Raw genomic sequence first — 21,078 nt, forward strand, 5'->3', positions numbered from 1 at the left:
TGGGATCGAGCCCCGCATCGGGCTCTCTGCTCATCAGAGGGCCTGCTTCCTCCTCTCTCTCTGCCTGCCTCTCTGCCTACTTGTGATCTCTGTCTGTCAAATAAATAAATAAAATCTTTAAAAAAAAAAATTCCAGAACTATAATCACAGATTCCACGTGTTTTCTTTTTTTTTTTTTAAGATTTTATTTATTTATTTGAGAGAGAGAGAATGAAAGAGAGAGCATGAGAAGGGAGAGGGTCAAAGGGAGAAGCAGACTCTCTGCTGAGCAGGGAGCCTGATGCAGGACTCAGTGTTGGGGCTCCAGGACCATGACCTGAGCCAAAGGTAGTCGCTTAACCAACTGAGCCACCCAGGTGCCCCTCCATTTGTTTAATCTAGGCTGGGTATCAGTTTTGTGACAAATTTGGATTAGCTAGAAAAGATTGTTGTTGGTGTTTTTTTTTCTCAACAGTTAGTTTTGGGTTGGGTTTCTTTTTGTTTGTTTGTTTTTAAGATTTTATTTATTTATTTGACAGCGAGAGACACAGCGAGAGAGGGAACACAAGCAGGGGGAGTGGGAGAGGGAGAAGCAGGCTTCCCACTGAGGAGGGAGTGCCATGTGGGCTTGATCCCATGCCCCTGGGATCATGACATGAGCCAAAGGCAGACCCTTAATGTCTGAGCCACCCAGGTGCCCCTGGATTTGGTTTCTTAAATAACAAAATTTACTGAATTATTTATAATGTACCACTTTCTGAAAATGATTGGGGGTAGCGTGTTCCATTTATAGTATAGTAGCAAGAAAGAGCTAAGTTCTATTGTTGAACAAATTACTACGACCAGCAGAAATTTGAAGACAGTTTCATATTTGTTTGTCTTTAGGTAACCGATGTGTGTATATCTCTGTGTACATACTATACACACAGATTTAAAATGTAACTCTTCTTTTTTTTTAAATATTTTTTATTTATTAATTTGACAGAGAGAGAGAGATCACAAGTAGGCAGAGAGGCAGGCAGAGGGAGAGGGGGAAGCAGACATCCCGCTGAGCAGAGAGCCCGATGTGGGGCTCCATCCCAGGACCCTAAGATCATGACCTGAGCCAAAGGCAGAGGCTTAACCCACTGAGCCACCCAGGTGCCCCTAAAATGTAACTCTTCTTATACAGTATTTTAATAAGATAATTAAAAAGTGTGAATTGGGTATAGATACATTTGTTTGTTTGTTTGTTTTAAAGATTTTATTTGCTTATTTTAGAGGGTGGAGGACAGGTGAGTAGGGCTAGAGGCAGAGTGAGAGGGACAAGCAGACTCTGTGTGGAGCCTGATATGGGGCTCCATCCTACCGCCCTGAGAGCATGACCTCAACCGACTGGGCCAGCCAGTCACCCTCAGATATAAATATTTTGGAAAAATCTGCCTTAAATTTTAATTTGTTGTTTAACTCCCTAAAAATTTTAGCTGCTAAATATTACATTTTATCTATATGCTTTCTAATTCCACAAAGAATTTTTGGAGGCTTAATATAAGTAAGTTGTCAGTTGTCTTTAATAAGTTACAAGGTCTATACATTTTCTATCAAATTTTCTGATTCAGTTGATTCTAATCAAGTTGAGTTCTCAGTGTCTGCTTAATTTCCTGAGGTATCTTACACATCAGGGTCAATATACTTACTAACATTGTTAATAAATATTGTTAATTAAAGTTTCTTTGCATTTAGTAAACTTGTTCCCAGTCCTGATTCTTTTGATTTATGAAGACAACTCTTTGATTTAGTTTGACTATCTGTCTTTGACCTCTCTTTCTGGGGCTTAGATCAGATCATATATATCCTCCTCTGTCATATGAACATTTTTGTTATTTTATGTTCTTGATTTCTGCCTGGCCTAAATGACATTCCAGAAGTGACTTTTTTTTTTTTAAGATTTTATTTATTTATTTAACAGAGAGAGAGATCACAAGTAGGCAAAGAGGCAGGCAGAGAGAGAGGGGAAAGCAGGCTCCCCACTGAGCAGAGAGCCCAATGCGGGGTTTGATCCCAGGACCCTGAGACCCTGACCCGAGCTGAAGGCAGAGGCTTAACCTACTGAGCCACCCAGGCACCCCCAGGAGTGACTTCTTAAGTTGTAAACATCACAGATCCAGTTTCATGGTATGCTTTTTAAAAATGAAATGCAAGATTTTCTATTTTATATAATTTAAAATGTTTATTTCCCAATATCCTGTGGATTTTTATTATTCTATTACAGAAAATGAAAAAGGAAGGACAAGCATTTCTTTTGACTCTTTATAGCTGAAATTGTCAGCATTGCACTGTAAGCATCTGGACTCCTATTTCCTATCCATTAGGGAACTAATGATTGTTTTGTGTGGTACGATCCTACTGCCCCAGTAGTGTGATCACCTTTGTGATCTTGTGGCTACTCAGTCTATTCAAATGTAATATTTTATCTTACTCTGCTGCTGAAAATGTAGATTTTACCACATTTCATTTTAGAAATCAATAATATCCATGTACGTATTCTTGTCTACAGCAGGTACTGTTAGCAATGGAGTTTCACATTTTTTATATTTGTGGTTTTGATTGGGATTTGAGTACTGTGATCAAGTAGTTATGAGCAAAATAGTATAAGGACTTAATACCACATATTCTAATGATTTCATAATAAAAATTCTGAAGAAAAAAGATCAGAATAGGAATTCCAAAGATAAGCTTTTTATTGGTAGGCTTTATATTTGTGATGGGGTTAAGAAGTAGGTTAACTAGAAGAAAATCATAGGGTATTCCTGAATAACTTTAGTAAACAAAGGCTTTAGCTATCCAGAAAATAATCGGCATTCTCATTACTGTGACTGATGATGTATTCTAGTAGCTGACTGGAGCTGTCATCTCGGGCTACCTGCTCCTGTAGTGCCCTGTGCTTTCCCTGTCACAGGACTGAGTTTACTTTATTCAGATCATTTGTTAATTTTCTTTCCGTGTGAGACTATCAGCTCTGTGAAGACTGGAACCATATCTTGTTTGATTTAAATACTGTTGCATCCCTAGCACCTCGCCCAGTGCCTGACAAGTAGAAGGTACATAATAAGTATTCATTGAATGAGTTGATTTTTTTAGTGCGACTAGTAATTTTTATCAAGTAAACCATTACAACTCAATCCTAATGATCTGTTAATTTCATAATATTTGATCTTAGTGATTAATGCTTCATTACACAAAAAAGTGAGATCTAAATGATTTCTTTTTTAAAATTTTAAAAAGATTTTATTAATTATTTATTTGACAGAGAGACACAGGGAGAAAGGGAACACAAGCAGGGGGAGTAGAGGGAGAAGCAGTCTTTCTGCCAAGCAGGGAGCCTGATGCAGGGCACGGCCCCAGGACCCTGGGACCTGAGCCAAAGGCAGATGCTTAATGACTGAGCCACCCATGTACCTCCTAAATGATTTCTTAAATTGCTTCACACATGTAATCAGTTGATTTGTTTGGTTTACTCCTTTTATCTACTGTTCTTACACTTTGTTAGAGTGTAATGGAAAGAACACTAAACTAGGAGTCAAAAAGCCAGAGTGGGTATTCTAAACTACTTACTAGCTGTGCCCTTATGCAAATCACTTATTGATTCTGAGCTGATTTCTTCTGTCTATAAATGAGAGAAATTAAGAGAGTTGATCACTGTTGAAACTCTAAGTGTTACAGTAATCTCTAATGCTATGCTTTTGGCTAAATATGGATAGAATAAAACAAAATACCATTTGTGGGGCTAGAATATATGATCTTGATATCTTTAACATTATGCTGAATGAAACTATAAAGCCACCCTCTAACTTGCTTGTAAAAAATGTCTGCTTAAGCAATGTCTGCAATAGCCAAACTATGGAAAGAACCTAGATGTCCATCAACAGATGAATAGATAAAGAAGATATGGTATATATACACAATGGAATACTATGCAGCCATCAAAAGAAATGAAATCTTGCCATTTGCGACGATGTGGGTGGAACTAGAGGGTATCATGCTTAGTGAAATAAGTCAATCGGAAAAAGACAACTATCACATGATCTCCCTGATATGAGGAAGTTGAGGCGCAACATGGGGGGTTAGGGGAGTAGGAGAAGAATAAATGAAATAAGATGGGATTGGGAGGGAGACAAACCATAAGTGACTCTTAATCTCACAAAACAAACTGAGGGTTGCTGGGGGGAGGGGGGCCAGGAAAGGGGGGTGGGGTTATGGACATTGGGGAGGGTGTGTGCTATGGTGATTGCTGTGAAGTGTGTAAACCTGGCGATTCACAGACCTGTACCCCTGGGGATAAAAATACATTATGTTTATTTTAAAAAATGATAATAAATAAAAAATTTTTTAAAAATTTCTGCTTAAAAACAAATTAATCTAAAACAAACAAACAAACAAATTCATCTAGGGACACCTGGGTGACGCAGTCAGTTAAGCCTCTGTCTTCGGCTCATGTTCTGATTCCAGGGTCCTTGGATAGAGTCCTGCATCAGGCTTCTTGCTCAGCAGGGAGCCTGCTTCCCCCTCTGCCTGCCACTCCCCCTGCTCGTGCTCTCTCTCCTTTCTCTCTCCCTGACAAACAAATAAATAAAATCTTTAAAAAATTCATCTAACCATAAACTGAGTGTTTACTCTGTATAGACATTGTCCTAAATCCCTTGTGTGTTAACTCATTTATTCCTCACATTGACTCTATAAGGCAGTTATTATCTTATTCCTTTTATATATCAGGAAGTCAAGAATCAGGTTAAATAATCTAAGATCATTCAGATAAGTGGGGGAGCCAACATTCCAACCAGAGGTAGTCTCCCACTTGTATGACAAGACTCTGCAGAATCCCTGTTGATAAATTCAATATGCATATAATTACCATGTCTTAAATGGAAGATTGTTTTGCCATTAAAGGAAAATCTATTGGCATGTCAGGAAAAAAATTCTAACTTAAAACAGTTCTGCCCTAAAGTAGTTCCTTAGCTCCGTAGTTCCTCACAACTTTGTAATTTGGAAAACTAAATGGATTGCACAAATATACTATTATCTGAGAGCTCAGTTCCAGAGAAAGGCTACTGCTCCAGTCCCGAGGTCTTTGTAATTAAAGACACAAGTCATGAAAATAAGTATTAACACATTCCAGTCATCACTACTTTTTTGATTATTGAGTGAAAGTAGTAAGAAAAAATTTACCAGTTATTGATAGGTCTACTTGTGTTTCCAAGAAGATTCCAATACAAGATTAAATTGTATGATTCAATCATTGGATGATTAAATTTGGCACTTCATTTTTGTATTTTTTCTCACTGCTTAATAAGAACATAAGGGAAAGGAGGAGCAAACAGTTTACCTTCTACTGGTTTAGGATAATCTCTTTCCCCACTGTGGTCTGCCCCCTTGACAGCCTTGTTAGCTAATGGATAGGAATATTTTTTCTATTTTGACTTCTATCTGTTTCCAGGAAAGGCAGGAATTTCCTATTTTTCATTCCTTAGTTTGGAAAATAAATGATCAGAAACTTGTCATAACTGATACAAAGAGAAACAACACTTTAAAAGTTACCTGATCATTTAGGGGCCCCTGGGTGGCTCAGTTAAAGGGTTAAAGCCTCTGCCTTTGGTGATCTCAGGGTCCTGGGATCCAGCCCTGCATGGGGCTTTCTGCTTGGTGGGGAGCCTGCCTCTCCCTCTCTCTGCCTGCCTCTCTGCCTACTTGTGATCTCTGTCTGTCAAATAAATAAATAAAATCTTAAAAAAAAGTCACCTGATCATTTAATACTAGCATTTCTATGGGCACAAATATGAACGTTTACAATTATTTCAGATATTTAAATACTTCATAAAGTCTTATGGATTTGTTGGCAATAATTTAAGGGTAGAAGTGCTATTGAGAAAACAGTTTTGATACTTAGCATGGTGTAAAGCTAAGTTTTTCCATTACCTTTGTTTAATTTATGATTCACAAAATGACAAAAATTTACTGAACATTTTCAACATTTGGTCTCTTATGTTTCTTGTTTGAATTAAATTATTTATATGGCCTGTTTTAAATTATGCCCCTTAGGGATAGTGTAACATATACAGAAAGTACTTTAAATGTCTTTAAACATGGAAATAACACATTACTGTTTCTGTGTGAAAGGGAAGTATTTCAAAGATCACACTAAACATTCCACAAGGGGGCACCAAAGACTCATTTATGGTGCTTTTGGCCCCTCTTCAAAAAAGTTAATTTAACTTTTATATATTTGATGCTAATGTACTGTGACATTGCCAGGTAGGGGAAGTGTTCCTTGACTCAATTTTAAAAATGCATACAGAATAAATTTAGGTAATAGTTATTACTCAGAGTTACTAATTAAAATATATTAGCTGGCTTGCAAGATTGCTCTGTTTCCTGGGATGACTTTTAACAGAACACCTTGTTGGCGGGTGGGTCTGTGCCTTGGCCATCTGTATCTACTTGCCCAACAGCTCTGCCCTCCTGGCTCCCTCTTCATGGACAGTGGAGTCAGAAGAGTGGAAGGAGCAGTAGAATCATGGTGAGTTCTGGTTTTGAACGATGGTGGTGTGCTACCAATTATTTCCTTCTGGCATTCTCATTTCTGCAGAAAAGTGGTGCTCGCTTGGTTCAGGTCCTAATCACAGTCTGCCCTATATTCTGTAAATGCTTCCTAACAGGTCTCTTTGCTTTTACTTTGTCCCCATTTAAATCTGTCCTAAATAGCCATTGCCAGGTTATTTGTACTAAAATGTGGCTCCAATTATATTGCTTCCTGTTAAAAATGTAGCTGAATTTAGGATCTCCTAATGGTCCTAACTTTCTAGCAATCTCTCTCACCATTCCATTCTGTACACTTTGTTCTGGCCAAACTAGACTCCTTACTGCTTCCTAAATTTCCCCTCTGCTTTTTCCCACTTCCCCTTTCTCTTGCCATACTAAATCCCATTGAACCCAGCTAATCCTTAGTTCTTTCCATGAATCATCTTCGACGATCTCTCCAACAAGATGAAATTTTTACCTTCTTTGAATCTAGTGTTTATGTCTTTCTTGTACTGTCTCTGACATGTCCTTTTTGTGTTAGATTCTTGTAAAGAACTGTTTTATTCACCTCTCTACCTCCTTTAGCAGAATGTCTTATACATGATAGATGATAGAGCAAATATTAATTGAATTGTTGAATTAATGATTGTCACATGATATGATAATGAACCATATGAAAATGATATGCTGAGTGGGAATTAAAATACATACATATGTATAAGTGTATATATACATTAGCTGTTAGGGGCAGAGGATATTGCCTTTAGAGGTGAAGTATGCATCACTTTAGTATTAAGTGGTAAAAAACTATCCATGCAGAAAGTTAACAACGTGACATTTAAATTTTTATGTGCTAGGGCAGCAAAGATATTTTTGTGTTGGCATTCAAAAGAAGGAAATATATATTCAAGACATTGCACTTATATTAAATAAAGGGAGAAAAGTAATTTTCCTTTTTTTTCCAGCTTGAGATGTAATTGCTTAAGATATAATTGACATATACATTATATATATGTTTATTAAAATAAAAAAAGATATAATTGACATAGAGCATTGTGGACGTTTAAGGTGTGCAACATTGATTCGATACACTTCTATGTATCACAACAATCACCACCATAGTGTTAGCTAACACCTCCATCCCATCACATGATTACCATTTTTTTTCTGTGATAAGAACATTTAAGATCTACTCTCAACAACTTTCAAGTACAGTTGACCCTTTAACAACATGGATTTAAACTGGTGGGTCTACTTTTATGTAGATTTTTTTTTTGATACAGTAGACTATGGTCAGTATATTTTCTTTCTTACGACCTTCTTAATATTTTCTTTTCCCTAGATTACTTTATTATAAAAATACATTATGTTATTCATAGAACATACGAAATATGTGTCATTTGACTGTTGATATTATCGGTAAGGCTTCTGGTCAACAGAAGGCCATTAGTAGTTAAGTTTTGGGGAAGTCAAAAGATACGTGTGGAAAATAAAAAAAGATACATGTGGATTTTCAGCTGTGCAGAAGGGTTGGTGCCCCTAACCCTCACGTTGTTTAAGGTTCAACTGTATTCTGTATTTGTATAAACTGAAACATCCTGGAGCAATATTAGAGTTTTAAAACTTTAACTAGGGAAGGGTTAAAAATGGAATTATCTCATCAGTTTGTGCAAGAAGCAAAGTAATGTAATGGAATATATTGACAATTATAATAAATCTAAACCAGCAGGTCCAGATGGTAGTTATCTTGGATAAGTTAAGAAATTGCCTAATGAATGTATTAAACTAATTATATTCCTTTTTCAAAAAATCATGAACTGTTAAGAAATAGAAAAAAAAATGCTGTTTTCCAGTTAAATGTGATACGAATGTGGGCAGTTGTTATCAAATATAGATATGCAATTTCACAAAAAGGAAAGATAATGTTTATCAAAAAGAGAATGGAAATAAACAACATATAAATTTTGTGATTTGTGTTTCTGATCTTGCCGCAAGGGCAGTTACTTTAGGAATTGAGGTGGGGGTTGGTATCATATGTTATTAGACGTTGAGTTGCCATCCATCTCCTAGGAAAAACATTGTACTACACTGTTCTGTCAGTCTGGTTCTTGTGCGTGTAAAAATTAAAAAATGGTTTAGCTATGTGGAAATAAGTGAAAACAACCCAGAGAAGAGCAAGCAAAGGGCATTTATTCAGAGCTTGCTCTGGCGAGGGAGTCAGCCACCACCATATGCATTTGGTAGAGATTCCAAGGCAGGCATGAGGGGGAAAGCTGTGGAGTGGAGAAAGGGGAAGATTCAGGTGTGTTCTGACCGAAGGTTGCTGGCCTGGGGGCTAACTGTAATCTACAGGGCATCCTATATGATTGGTTTGGGAAGCTTTTTTGGCTTTCTCTGGTTGGTCCTTAACCGGAAATGGGGACAAAAATTAGGGAAACTGACAGTTACTGACCATGACTTGACCATTCTGGATCTACTGCTGTAGAGGTTGTGGTTTGGTTTCCAAGACTGGTTGCTGTAGAGATTTGAGAGAGTTCTATTGGCATATATGGTCTGGCCATTGTCCATTTGTATATTCAAACTCTCAGCCATATAAAAAATCTCATTACCATTAAAAATTAAAATCACAGGGATATAAATTTCAGCCTTTGGTACTATTCCTGTTCACATTCAGAAAAGTTTAGAACTAGGCTTAAGTAGGACGTACCACATCAAATTCAAGAAAGGACTAGTACTTCTAAATCATTAAACAGGTATGATGCCTGAAATTCTGCTTTTGGTTGTACACACACACACACACACACACACAGTACCATATCTCTCCAACAGTACTTGGGAGAATTGTTGAATAAATCCTTGCAGCTTCTCCTGAGAGGTCACAGAGTAGCCCTAAAGCAAATAAACGTTTGCAATTTAGGTCAGCCCTTGAAACATTTGGTTTAGGGCTCGTATCTGAAACCTGATCGTTTTTCTTTGTCCACAGCAGCTTAACATGGTATCACTTCTGTCCCATGGTCATGCTGGCTTCTCATTAATAGTTTTAGCTGTTTTTCAGGGAGACTGAGATGCTCTCCAGAGTTCCCCAAATTGAACGACAGGTGTATTACACAGTCTGTTTCTAAATAAGGCCCTCTCGAGCACATCCTTCAAATTTCCTAATGATACGTCCAGAATCAGAGTAAACAGAAACTTAATTTCATTTATGTAGATACAATTCCCATCATAAACTTTTGGTTTTGGACAGCACCAGCTTTCAACAATGATACAGACCAACCAACTGTAGAAAAAGGCGTTTCTGGGAAAATGAACTAGTTGCGGGGCAGAGACAGAATAAAATATTTTAAAAGTAAATTAAATCTAGTCATCAGGAAATGTGCATCAATCCCACCAAGAGATAACCACTTCACACCTGGTGGGATGGCTATAATTAAAAAAGTTAGATGATAACAAATGTTAGTGAGGATGTGGCGATACCAGAACCCTTAACTCACCACTGGTGGTAATATAAAATGGTTCAGCCAATACGGAAAACAGTGTGACACTTCCTCAAAAAGCTACACAGAGTGGCCAAACAGTAGTTTACCCTCGGCCCTAACAATTCCTCTCCTAGGTATATATTACTCAAGAAAGTGAAAACATATGTCCACATAAAAACTTGTATATGGATGTTCATAGAAGCATAACTCATGATAGCTACAAAGTAGAAAACCCAATGTTTACCAACTGATGAACGGACAAACTGATATATCCACACAATGGAATATTACTCAGCAATAAGAAGGAATGAAGTACTGATTCATGCCCCAATATGGATGAAACTTAGAAACATGCTAAGTGAAAGAAACCAGTCATGAAAGCCCAACAGATGGTATGATTCCATTTATCTGAAATGTTCAGGACAGGAAAATACATAGAGGCAGAAGGTAGGTCAGTGGTTGCTTAGGGGTGAGCGAGGGATGAATAGGGGATAACAGCTAAAGTTATTGGGCTTTTTTTGAGGCAATTAATGTTCTAAAATGGATTTTTTGATATGAAATGATAGTTGGATGACTTTGACTATATTAAAAATCATTGAAGTGTGTACTTTAGATAGATGAATTGTATGATATATGAATTACATTTCAATAAAGCGATTACAAAAAAATTAAATCACCAAAACATTAGAATAACTTATAACCTACACATGTGGGTTCAAGTTACGGTCTTTGTGATTCTTGGGTTGTTTTTTTAAATCGCGTGAGAATATTTTTAGAGGGAAAGGTTGCATAGCAGTGTTTTTAAAGAGCAAAGGCTTTGGAATCAGACTTGGATCAACTTGCAGCTTCGACACTTTAAAGCTGTTTGTCTTTGAACAAATTATCTCACCTCTGGAAGTCTCAGTTTCCTAGATTGTTGGGAAGAATAATACCAATGTCTTAGGGGTATTGTTAGAGGCCCATAGTTAAGTGTGCAATGTTAGTCACACTTGATGACAAAACAATTGGCTTCTTATTGATGTGGTTATCTGAAACAGGGATAAATGGATCTTTTCTGTGAACAGGGCTCAGTGTGGATTGATTGAATATGTACTGAGTGGCAGGCATTCAGTAAGGGGGGCTGGGGTTGGGGGTTGGGGTTAAGTAAGACGGATCTCTTTTGATCCCCAGGAATTTACTGTCTGCTAGATGGCACAGGAGGTAGTGGGCGTACCTCTCTATACAGATTATTTTAATATTAATATGGTTTTAAGATCGTTGTTTTTACCAAATATACAGGAATAATAGGAGAGGCCAATGAAAGGAATTCATAGGAAGCTACAGTAGGGAAGATGACAGTTAAGCTGAGTACTGAAGAATGAGAAAATTTTGCTTGAAAAAGGCCAGAAGAGCTTCCCTAGTGGCAGAAACAGCGGAAGCAAATAAATGCCTAAAAGGCCCATTGATAGGTCAGCTCTCAAATTTACATCTCCTAACTTCCAGGCGTCTATATCAACTGCAAATTCAGAATCTTCCCTTGTAAGGCTCATACACTTCTTAAACTCTCCCCCACAACATGGTCCACTCACAACTTTTCCCATCTCCAACGGTGGCAACCCCATCCTTCTGGTTGCTCATGCCAGAATCCTTGGAGTTATTCTCAGCCACTTTTTGTTTCATCCCCACAACCAACTTGTCAGGAATACCGTTGGCTTTACCTTTAAAATATATGCAGGATCTGAGTTTTCTCAAACCTGTTATTGCTACCACCCCAGTCTGAGCCACTGTCAGCTCCTGTCTGCTTCCACATGTGCCCATCTACATTCTCTAGAAAGCACCCCTTGAGTGATCCTTTTCAAATAAAAATACGATCATAGTGCTTCTCTGCTCAAAATTTCTATGGTTTGCATTTCACTCGGGATGAAAGCTGAGATCCTTACAAGGGCCAACCAAAACCTTCCATGGTTTTTTGCCTCACACCTCCCTTTGCCCTTCTATTTGCTTCCACTACTCACCCTTGACTTCATTTGGGCCTCTGATTTTGTTTGATCCAAGTAGTGGTTTATAGTTTTATTTTTCTCTCTGTCTTTGTACTATTGAAAAGGCAGTAACTATAACCAGGCATGTGCTGTGGTTCCTTGCTCTACAAGCAACCACTGTCTGACTCCATGCTTGCTCAAGCACTCACATACCTGCAGGACCCTGACAGGCCTTGGATGTCCCCCACAGTGTAGGAGGAATATGTGGAGAGACCGAAGGTTTTAAGTAGGTCAGAGCCTTATTATAGAAATGGTTTCTCCTTCAGCGTGGGAAATGGATTTAAGGGGATCTCCACTGGAAGCAAACAGTGAAAGAGGGACAAGCTAAGGGACTTTTCACAACACTCCACATGGAAGCCTGTGCTAAGGCTATGGTTGCTCATGGGAGTGGAGAGAAGATTCCAGATTCCAGAAATATTTTAATGTAGAATTGGCAGGACCTAGTGCTTGTCTAAATATGGGATTTCTGTCTTGAGTCATCTGGTGGATGAAGGTACCACTTACTGAACACAGGATTTATGCAGAAAGAAGAAATTTGAAGATAAGTAATGGGGGGAAATGTAGATTTCCTTTTGGATATTTTGATTTTGGAACATCCAAGGACAAGCCACCACTGTGTAGGTACAGGAAGAAACTGGATTTAGGGTTCTTAGGAGCAGGGGGAGCCTGAGGTGGAAATCTGTTTGGACTGGTATTTGAGTTGACTATGACTTTTCCAAAAATCTTTTTCTCCTTCCCTTCTTCCCTTCCCCTCCCCCTCCTCTTAGTCAGAAGTACCGTTTTTTCTTTTTTCGAATTTCACTTTTTACTTCCATCATAACTTTTCTGGGAACACACACTACGGCCATCCTCGGTTTATTGTTCTTCAACAGCCTCCTCAGGTAACTTTTAAAGCTGGAATATCTTGAAAATACAAGAGTTGTAACCGACTGAAGAAAAAATGCGGAGCAGATCTCGTTCCTAAAGCTCACGAATATTTAATTTTTGACTAGGCATTTCCTACAAGTGGGGATGAGTTCAGGCGCTGTGTGTGGCTGTGTCCTCCGTCGGTATCAAGGAAACTCCCGAGGCCCGACTCCCCTTTCTCGCTCCTCTTCTCAGGACCAGCCCATCTGTCCCTCTTTGTCCCTCACCCGCACCCGCTCGCCGGCCGGTCATTTCTAGCTAAGCGGTCACCCAGTTTCCTGGACGGTACGGCCAGAGTCTCGACGTGCGGGAACAGGCCAGGGCCGCGGGCACCGCGGCACGAGGTCCGGGCGAGTCGGGTCTCTCTCCTGGGGAGGCCGCGCGGGTCCCCCCACCGGTGGCGGCGGCGTCCGCCCCTGGCCAGGAAGGAGGACGCACTGAGGCCGGCCGGGGCCCCGGGGAAGGCGCGCGCAGCCGCCCTGGCCCCGGGCGCCCGCCTGCCCGCATTGTCTCAGCTCCATAGCAACTCGGCGGCGGCGGGGGCCAAGCGCGCTGTGCGGCGTCGGCGTGCGCTCCGGCTCCCGCTCCCGCTCCGGCTGCCGAGGAGAGACCGGCGCTACCGGGCGATGGCGCCCTGACGGCCCCGCGCGAGCGCCGGGCGCGGGCAAGGGCGGCGGCATGCCCGAGAAGCGGCTCACCGCGGGTAGGTGCGGCGGCGGCGGGGACCACACGCCCACCTCTGGACGTGACTTCTCGCCCGGGCGCCCCCCCCCCCAAACTTCCCCAAACCTGGCTCCCCTGCGCTCTCTCAGCATTTTATTGCGAATCTCACCCCCCTCCCGCCACACCCTCTCCCCTCGCCCCGGACGACCCCCGTTTGCATTGCCTCATTGGCACCGTCTTACTTTGTCTTGCTTAATTCTCCGTTTTGCAGCTGGAATAATGGAAGCCTACAAGGTTAACTTCAGGGTCACAGTGAATTAGTGACCATGCTGGATTCCAGAGGCCCTTCCTCCCCACTTCCACCTTGAATTCCAACTTAAAATTCAATCCATGTGCAGAGAATGAACAGAGGGCCAAAATCTTCGTGAGCTTGCCCGTGTATAAAGCAGGGCTAGGAGCTGTCTCAAATTACTTCATTTACTTTAAAAGGAAATCAGATTTGAGTGAGATAATGTCATATTTTATCTTGTTTCAGAGCCACCAGATATTACAGAAGAAGGATTTGTAAGTACAATTTTAGAGGGCCATCCCCCGCCCCCCCCTTGGCATTTAAAATCATTGTTGGTAGGAAAAAAAGGTGTATATTTTCTTTTCTCCTTTTTGCCAAATGAATATAATAGAAACTTTGGCTTGGTAACAGCGGTGGTGAGTATAAGGCATTTTTACATTCTTGAACAGGTACCTTTTTAAGAAGAGGCCAGTGGATTTTTATGGTGGATGCTATTTACTGTTCAAGTTCTTTTACATAAATGACCTCATTTAATTTATCTAAACTCTTTCATGACTCCGTGAGAGGTAGGTTTTATCTCCATGGTTTTATTGCCAGGTGGGGGTGCAGTTCCTGGTTTTGTAAACATTCGTAGATGGCACTGATTGATAACAAGTGGTCAATTTATAGTTGTAATTACTTTTAAAAGGTACTAAATGTTTTCAGGTCAGACTTCTGGTGAGATGAGTAGTAATAAGTACTTTGCCTGGTACCTGATATACATGATCATTTCGGTGAGTGCTTTATTTAGGATGGGTTCTGTTGTAACTCCTGTTGGATATTTAAGGAACTTGCTCAACCAGCTAGATAGGAGGTAGCAGAGCTTCTTTCTTTCTAAGGTTGGAGTCCAATTCCAAGAGTCCTAACCACTGTAGGGGCAGAGGGCAGGCTGCCCCAATATGGGCCACTTTGGTATGAAGATTATTTTGGGTTAAAAAGCAGTTGAAATCTAGCAGATTCAGGAACAGCTCTTTACTTCTCCCACAACTGCCTAAAAAGGATTTAGGTAGAGAATCCAGGAAGAGAACCACCACCACCACGACATGATGGTATGAATGAGGTATGGTAGACAGGGAGGAACCTGGCAAAGCCTGTTTGATCCAAGTCCTCCATGTCCCTTTGTTTCCGAGTGTCCCAGGACACATTTGTTTACCATTTACTTGTTCATCTTCCTATGAATTGCCCTCTCTCCCTTGGAAGTCACAGGGAGACTGGGACTCCCAGTCTCCTTAAGTCAGAACAACATACATGCCTCATTTTGCCTGTTTTTGGAATTTCCATGTCTTTGTGGATTCCCCGTGTGTACACTATTAAATCTGATCTTCTCCTGTTAATTTGTCTCACGTAAATGTAATTCTTAGTCATGCTGGACGAACTTGAGGGCAGACAAGAATTTTTCCTCCCCTTCACCACTTCTCTGCTATTTCACTTATGTCTTCTAGCACTTATTTCTCTTGTTGGCCAATTATCTTATTTGCTTTTGGCTTTTTATTCAACAAACACGAGTGCCTCTATATTCACAGTCACTATATTCACTTGAAGAGAAATCTCAAAAAGTTTGCAGTCTAGCAGAAGGGGCTGCGAGAGGAGAGAGTGAGGGACTCCATCTGTTAGCACCTTCCATTTTCACCCTTCTGGACCTTTGGTCCACTACTGAGAGAGAGAGAGACATACAGAAAAACATCAAGTTAGAGACACAAACAGCCTGCCAGAAACTCCACCCATCTTCTTGTTGCCTCAGCGTAACCCTGGGTAGTGGCAGATTTTTTTTTACACTCCTTCCAGACTGTTCTTCATTCCCGCAGGAGGTCAACATTTCTGGAGCCAATCTTTCCCATACAGTTCCCCCATAAACTGTCTGAGGAGCACTCCGCAGCATTGCACTTAACCGTCGGAATAGCCCGCTGACCCCTCAGGTCTTTGTAGCTGTCTGGGAACTCATAACAGCTCGAAGACTCTACTGGCCACTCCTCTTTGTCTTGGTGTCTCCAATACCACCTTCTCCTGGTTTCCCATCTCTCCTGTTCATGTCCTCATTTCTGGCTTCTGTTTCTTTGCCCATCAAAGTGTTGACTTTCTTTAGGACTCTGTTCCACAGACTCCCTCTGAGGGAGCTCCTCTTCTCCTATAGTTTTAGCTACTCTTACTTCCAGGGTTTCCAGATGTATACATCTCCAGCCCGGACACATTTTCTGATGCCAGACCTTGATATCTGTTGGGTTATGGGGCACCTTCATCAGTTGGATGCCCCTGCATCACCGCCACAGTCATATTCCACACATTCTATCTCAAGAGTATGATAAAATGAGCTTATCTCTCTGCTCCCCTCAGCCCCATGCTGTTTTTCTTCCCCCTTTTCTTGTTTTGGTTCATGGTGCCACGGCCATTCTGTCGTCCAAGAAGCCAGAACTTTCTTCCCCTTTCTTCCCTCTCACCTGCAATCACTTACCAAGTTCCTTTCTTAGCTGGGTCTTTTTCTCCATACTCATAGCTACTGTCTTGTTTCAGGCCCTCATCCCTGGGCCTGGACTCTGGCAGTCATCCTAACTGATATCACTGCCTCCAATATTCCTCTGTCGACTCCAATTTTTCTTGGCCTAAAGCTTAAAGTGCAAACTCCTGTGCATTGACTTCACTGGATGATATTGCTTTGCTCTGTCTACCTTCAGATTCTCCTCCCATCACTCCAGCCCTGGCTGTCAGATTGCTATTAACTCTTTTAAAGAATTACCATGTTCCTTGATTGCTCAACTCTTATTAATCCTACTATTTATTGGCTGCTGACTATAGGCTAGTATTTAACCTCAAAACAACTCCATTAGGTGGTTATTAATCACCCATGTTTCCCAGATGAGGAAGTTGAAGTCCACAACTGTTCACCAACTTGGCCTGAGGCCACACATCTAGGAACTGGCAGAGCCAGAATGTCAAACACCTCCCTTCTGCATTCAAAATCTTTTCTATAACTTTTTAGCCTTTTTTAACCTTATCTCCCAACACTTTCCATGTGATAGACAATGTTCATACCATTTAAGGATTATAAAGTACTTCCACATTTCTTCTGCTCCAGCCGAGCTGCGAACTGCTCTTCCTTGCCTTTGCCACGGGATTTTGTCTCAGCTGCCCTCCCTGCCTCTTTCCCAGTCTTGCATGCCCGTCAGGGCCCAGCTCACCTCCTCAAGGACAGCTGACCAACCTCTTGCTGCTTGTGGTAGATACCAGTTTGTGACCAGCTTCTCCAGTTCAAGTGCTCACCCAGGATTATTGGTAGATGAAATAATTCATGCCTTGCACATCTATTTACTTCTGTTTTTCAAAAGTAGTCAAAATAATTTTTTCTCATTAATATTCTTAGAAAAATAATGTGGCAGAGCTCCCTGGATCCCCCAGATCGATTCTACCCTTTCCCACAACATATGCTAGACATATTGCTTTCTAGATTAGACTTCATTTTCTAGCTAATGCTTACACAGATTAAATAACCAACCACTACGTCACACAGCCAGTACCTGGTCGAGCCACAGTTAGAACCTGGGTCTGACTTTATCTCACACACAAAGGGAGAAAAGATGCCCTTTTCATCTTTCCTACTGGCTAGAATGAGGATGTGATGATTGAGCCAAAGCAGTCAGCTGGGATCATGAGGAAGAAGTGGCATCAGCTTTCTAAAAGCAAGATGCAACACTTCTGCTCACATTCAATTGGCCACAGTTTGGTTACATGACCACATTTAGTTGCAAGGAAGCTTCAAAAACGTATTCTTTTCTAATAAATCGTTTGTTGTCAGGGACACATTGCCTTGTGTCTATTTTAACTTTTTATGTGTATTATTTGCAATTTCTTCACGCAATTGTGAATTCCTGCAGGGCTGGTACTGGGTCTCACACAACTTAATATTCCCTGTGGTGTGTAGCACAATGTCCAGAATATGCTATTAGATGATTAATAAATTTTGGTTGATGAGTATTTTCATATATGGTAGTTTGATGTGTTTATTTTTAATTTTGTTTTATTTAAAACATTTTTAGAGTTGACACTCAATGTTAACATTAGTTTCAGAGGTACAACACAGTGATTCAGCTTCTCTATACGTTATGCTATGTTTCACTTATCTTTTTTTGCAAAGTTTCTTTTGATACATGTTCTATATTTCTCAAGCACCTCTCTCAGCATTCTTCCATTTCAGTGTCTTTGTTAATTTTGTATTTGATTGGTTTTTTATAATTCTCTTTTAGGGAAAATACATATAAAATGTTAATACATTCAATTTTCTCATTGGTCCCTCTGGGGGAGTATTTTTAATTACAAAAGCAATGTATGAATATTCTTATAAATGATCCAGATAATGAAAGTGATAAAGTGAATGCTTCTTATCATCACTTCCCTCTAGCCAAGCCCCTTTCATTTTTATATTCCATAAAACCTGAAATATAAATCTGTCATGGCAAGAAAAGTAGAGTTCGGACTGCTTTATGTTACACTGGGATTTGATTACGCATTAGGTATACATTGAGATGAGTTTCAAGTGAGAGTGACTGCTAAATTATTTTTAACTTTAAAATAGAAAATAAATTCATTTTAAAGACTTAATTACTTGACTCTTAAATCCAAAATAATCACATTTTTTTCTTGTGCCTTCAAATTTTTTAAAAAAGATTAATTTTTTTAGACGGGGAGGGGCAAAGAGAGAGAATCTTTCTAGCAGACTCCCCACTGAGCAAGGAGCCTGACCCAGACGCCTAGATCATGACCTAAGCTGAAACCAGGAGTTGACGCTTAACCAACTGAGCCACCCAGGCACCCCTAAAAGTTGTTTGAATCTATGCAAGAGGGTAGGTCATGTCTCAAAAATAGTCTTTGTAGAGTAAAAATTTTGTGTATGATGATTTCTTTCTTGGACGATTATCTGATACATGAAGCCCATAGTTTCATTAACTTTAAAAGCAGATGCCATTTAAAAAAGAAAAAGATTTTTAAAAAAAGCAGATCCCTTTATTTTTACTACCCAAACAAGAGAGACTAGCTTTGTGCAGTATTTACTGTATCTTACTTGTTAAAAATGATATGCCTTTTTAGCTAATCCTTAGCTCATTCAAATTCATACTCTGTGTGGATGGGTTGAATGAACTTACAATAAACAGAGAGGTGGCATTCTGTGGGAAAGGTGGAGGGCAGGAGCTGGTAGATGTAGGTACCATTCCTTCTTTCCCCCAGTGCCCTTTCTCTCTTAAGAGGGTGTGCCAGAAGTGTTTCTAGCAAGTCATTTGGAAACTGAGACAGGTCCTGGAGGTCCTTTGGAAAGTGTTAGGCCATTTGGAATTCTTCCATCTCTGCAGAGTCCAATTCTCTGGTTGAAATCAAATTCTCTGATGTTTTCTGAAACTGCAGAAGCTGCATTAGAATTCCATCAGTAAGTTAGTGAACAAGTATATTGTTTAGCAACTACTTGCACATAACGCTTTATTAGGCCCTACTGGGGACACACGTTCAGTCACTATTCCCCAAAGTGGTATAGTTTCTGATTGCAGAGATGACCTTTAATGTGAAACAATAAGAGGATAAGCAGTTTATATTTGAGTATGAATTTTGAGGCTTGAAACAAAAGTGCATTAGGACTTAGGGAATCTTTTTACCCATGCATAAGGTGTAAAATGGAAGAAGAGTTGATAAAGAGTGGAAGATGCTCTCTTTAAAATGAGAATATCAGGTGGTAAGGGCCTTGGTACAGGGTGAAAGCCTTAGGGTAGTTGGCCAAATGAACTGACTAAAGCCACGCAGGTATGATTCCAGATGAAACTGAATGAAAGGAAATAGAGAGCTTCCTTTACCTTCTCCAGATCTTTGAGAGTTTCTTCCAGGGGAGAGAATTAGAACAGAAATCAAATAAGTACTGCTGGATAGGTGCTGATTGTAGTTTGTGATGATTATTCTTGGGAATGAAAGGAGGAGAGTCCATACTTCTGGTCTTCATTGTATGACCTACCCTTATTTTTTTTTTTTAAGATTTTATTTATTTACTAGAGAGAGAGAAAGAGAGAAGAGAGCACAAGCAGGGGGATCAGGGGCAGAGGGAGAAGCAGGCTCCGTGCTGAGCCAGGAGCTTGATGCAGGACTCAATCCCCGGACTTCTGAACTGAGCCAAAGGTGGATGCTTAACCAACTGAGCCACCCAGGAGTCCTGAGCTACTCTTACTTCCTCCCTCGTTCATAGATTACATTCGTAGTACAGTCAATTTCGTGATCCAGAGAGGGTCATAGAAATATACTATGTGCTCTTGAATTTCCCAAAATGCTTTGACGTAAGTAGGGTACACTTTCAGCAAGCCACTTGTGGAGTTTGTTTCATCCTGTGTCCTCCTTTTCTGACTGTTTTCATCTTTTAACAGTATCTCTCTTTTTTATTTTATTAGTATTGTTTTATTAGAGTCTTTATTAAGTTATTAGTCTTTTCAGCTTTCATGTCCTTAGTGTAATCATTCAAGCATTCATTCAACAAAAATGTTGTAATCATCTGTTATCTAAAAACATTGAGAATTTATTTATTTATTTAGATTTACTTATTTATTTTGAGAGAGAGAGAGCAAGCAGGGGGAGGGGCAGAGGAAGAGAGAGAGAGAGAATCTCCGGCAGAGCCCACGCTGAGCGCAGAGGCCAATGTGGGCTTGATTCTGGGACCCCAAGACCATAATCTGAGCCAAAATTGAGTCAGCTGCCTGACAAACTGAATCACCCAGGTGCCCCTAAAAGCATTGGGAATTTAAAAAGTGAATAAAAAACAGTCTTTCATGCCTGGGTGACTCAGTGGGTTAAGCCTCTGCCTTCAGCTTGGGTCACGATCTCAGGGTTCTGAGATCAAGCCCGGCATGGAGCTCTCTGCTCAGCAGGGAGCCTGCTTCTCCCACTCTCTCTGCCAGCCTCTCTGCCTGCTTGTGATCTTTCTCTCTCTCTCTAATAAATAAATAAAATCTTTTTTTAAAAAAGTCTTTTTCTTCCAAAAGTTCACAATCCAGTGGGTGAGATGTGTAAACAGGCAGTTTTAGTATGAAGTATGGTTGTGATGGGGAAACATGGATACTTTTGGAAAAGAAAAAGGATAGATAGAATAAAGTAAGAGAAGATTTTCTAGGTAGAATAATTAGCATGTACAGAGGTG

General features: G+C 40.2%; 1 protein-coding gene across 1 annotated transcript in view; it reads left to right on the forward strand.

Moving 5' to 3' along the window:
- Window positions 1-13,612: 13,612 nt before the first annotated feature.
- The window catches only part of RGS22 (regulator of G protein signaling 22), a gene marked incomplete at both ends in the record, with an annotated part of 112,547 nt that continues 105,081 nt past the window's right edge, over window positions 13,613-21,078 (forward strand). Inside the window, 2 exons of the mRNA XM_080801634.1 lie at window positions 13,613-13,637; window positions 14,133-14,161. Coding sequence (XP_080657760.1) covers window positions 13,613-13,637; window positions 14,133-14,161 — 54 coding nt within the window. The remainder of the gene's footprint in view (window positions 13,638-14,132; window positions 14,162-21,078) is intronic.

This window comes from Martes martes (assembly GCF_963455335.1).
Source record: "Martes martes genome assembly, chromosome: 4".
Lineage (NCBI taxonomy): Eukaryota > Metazoa > Chordata > Mammalia > Carnivora > Mustelidae > Martes > Martes martes.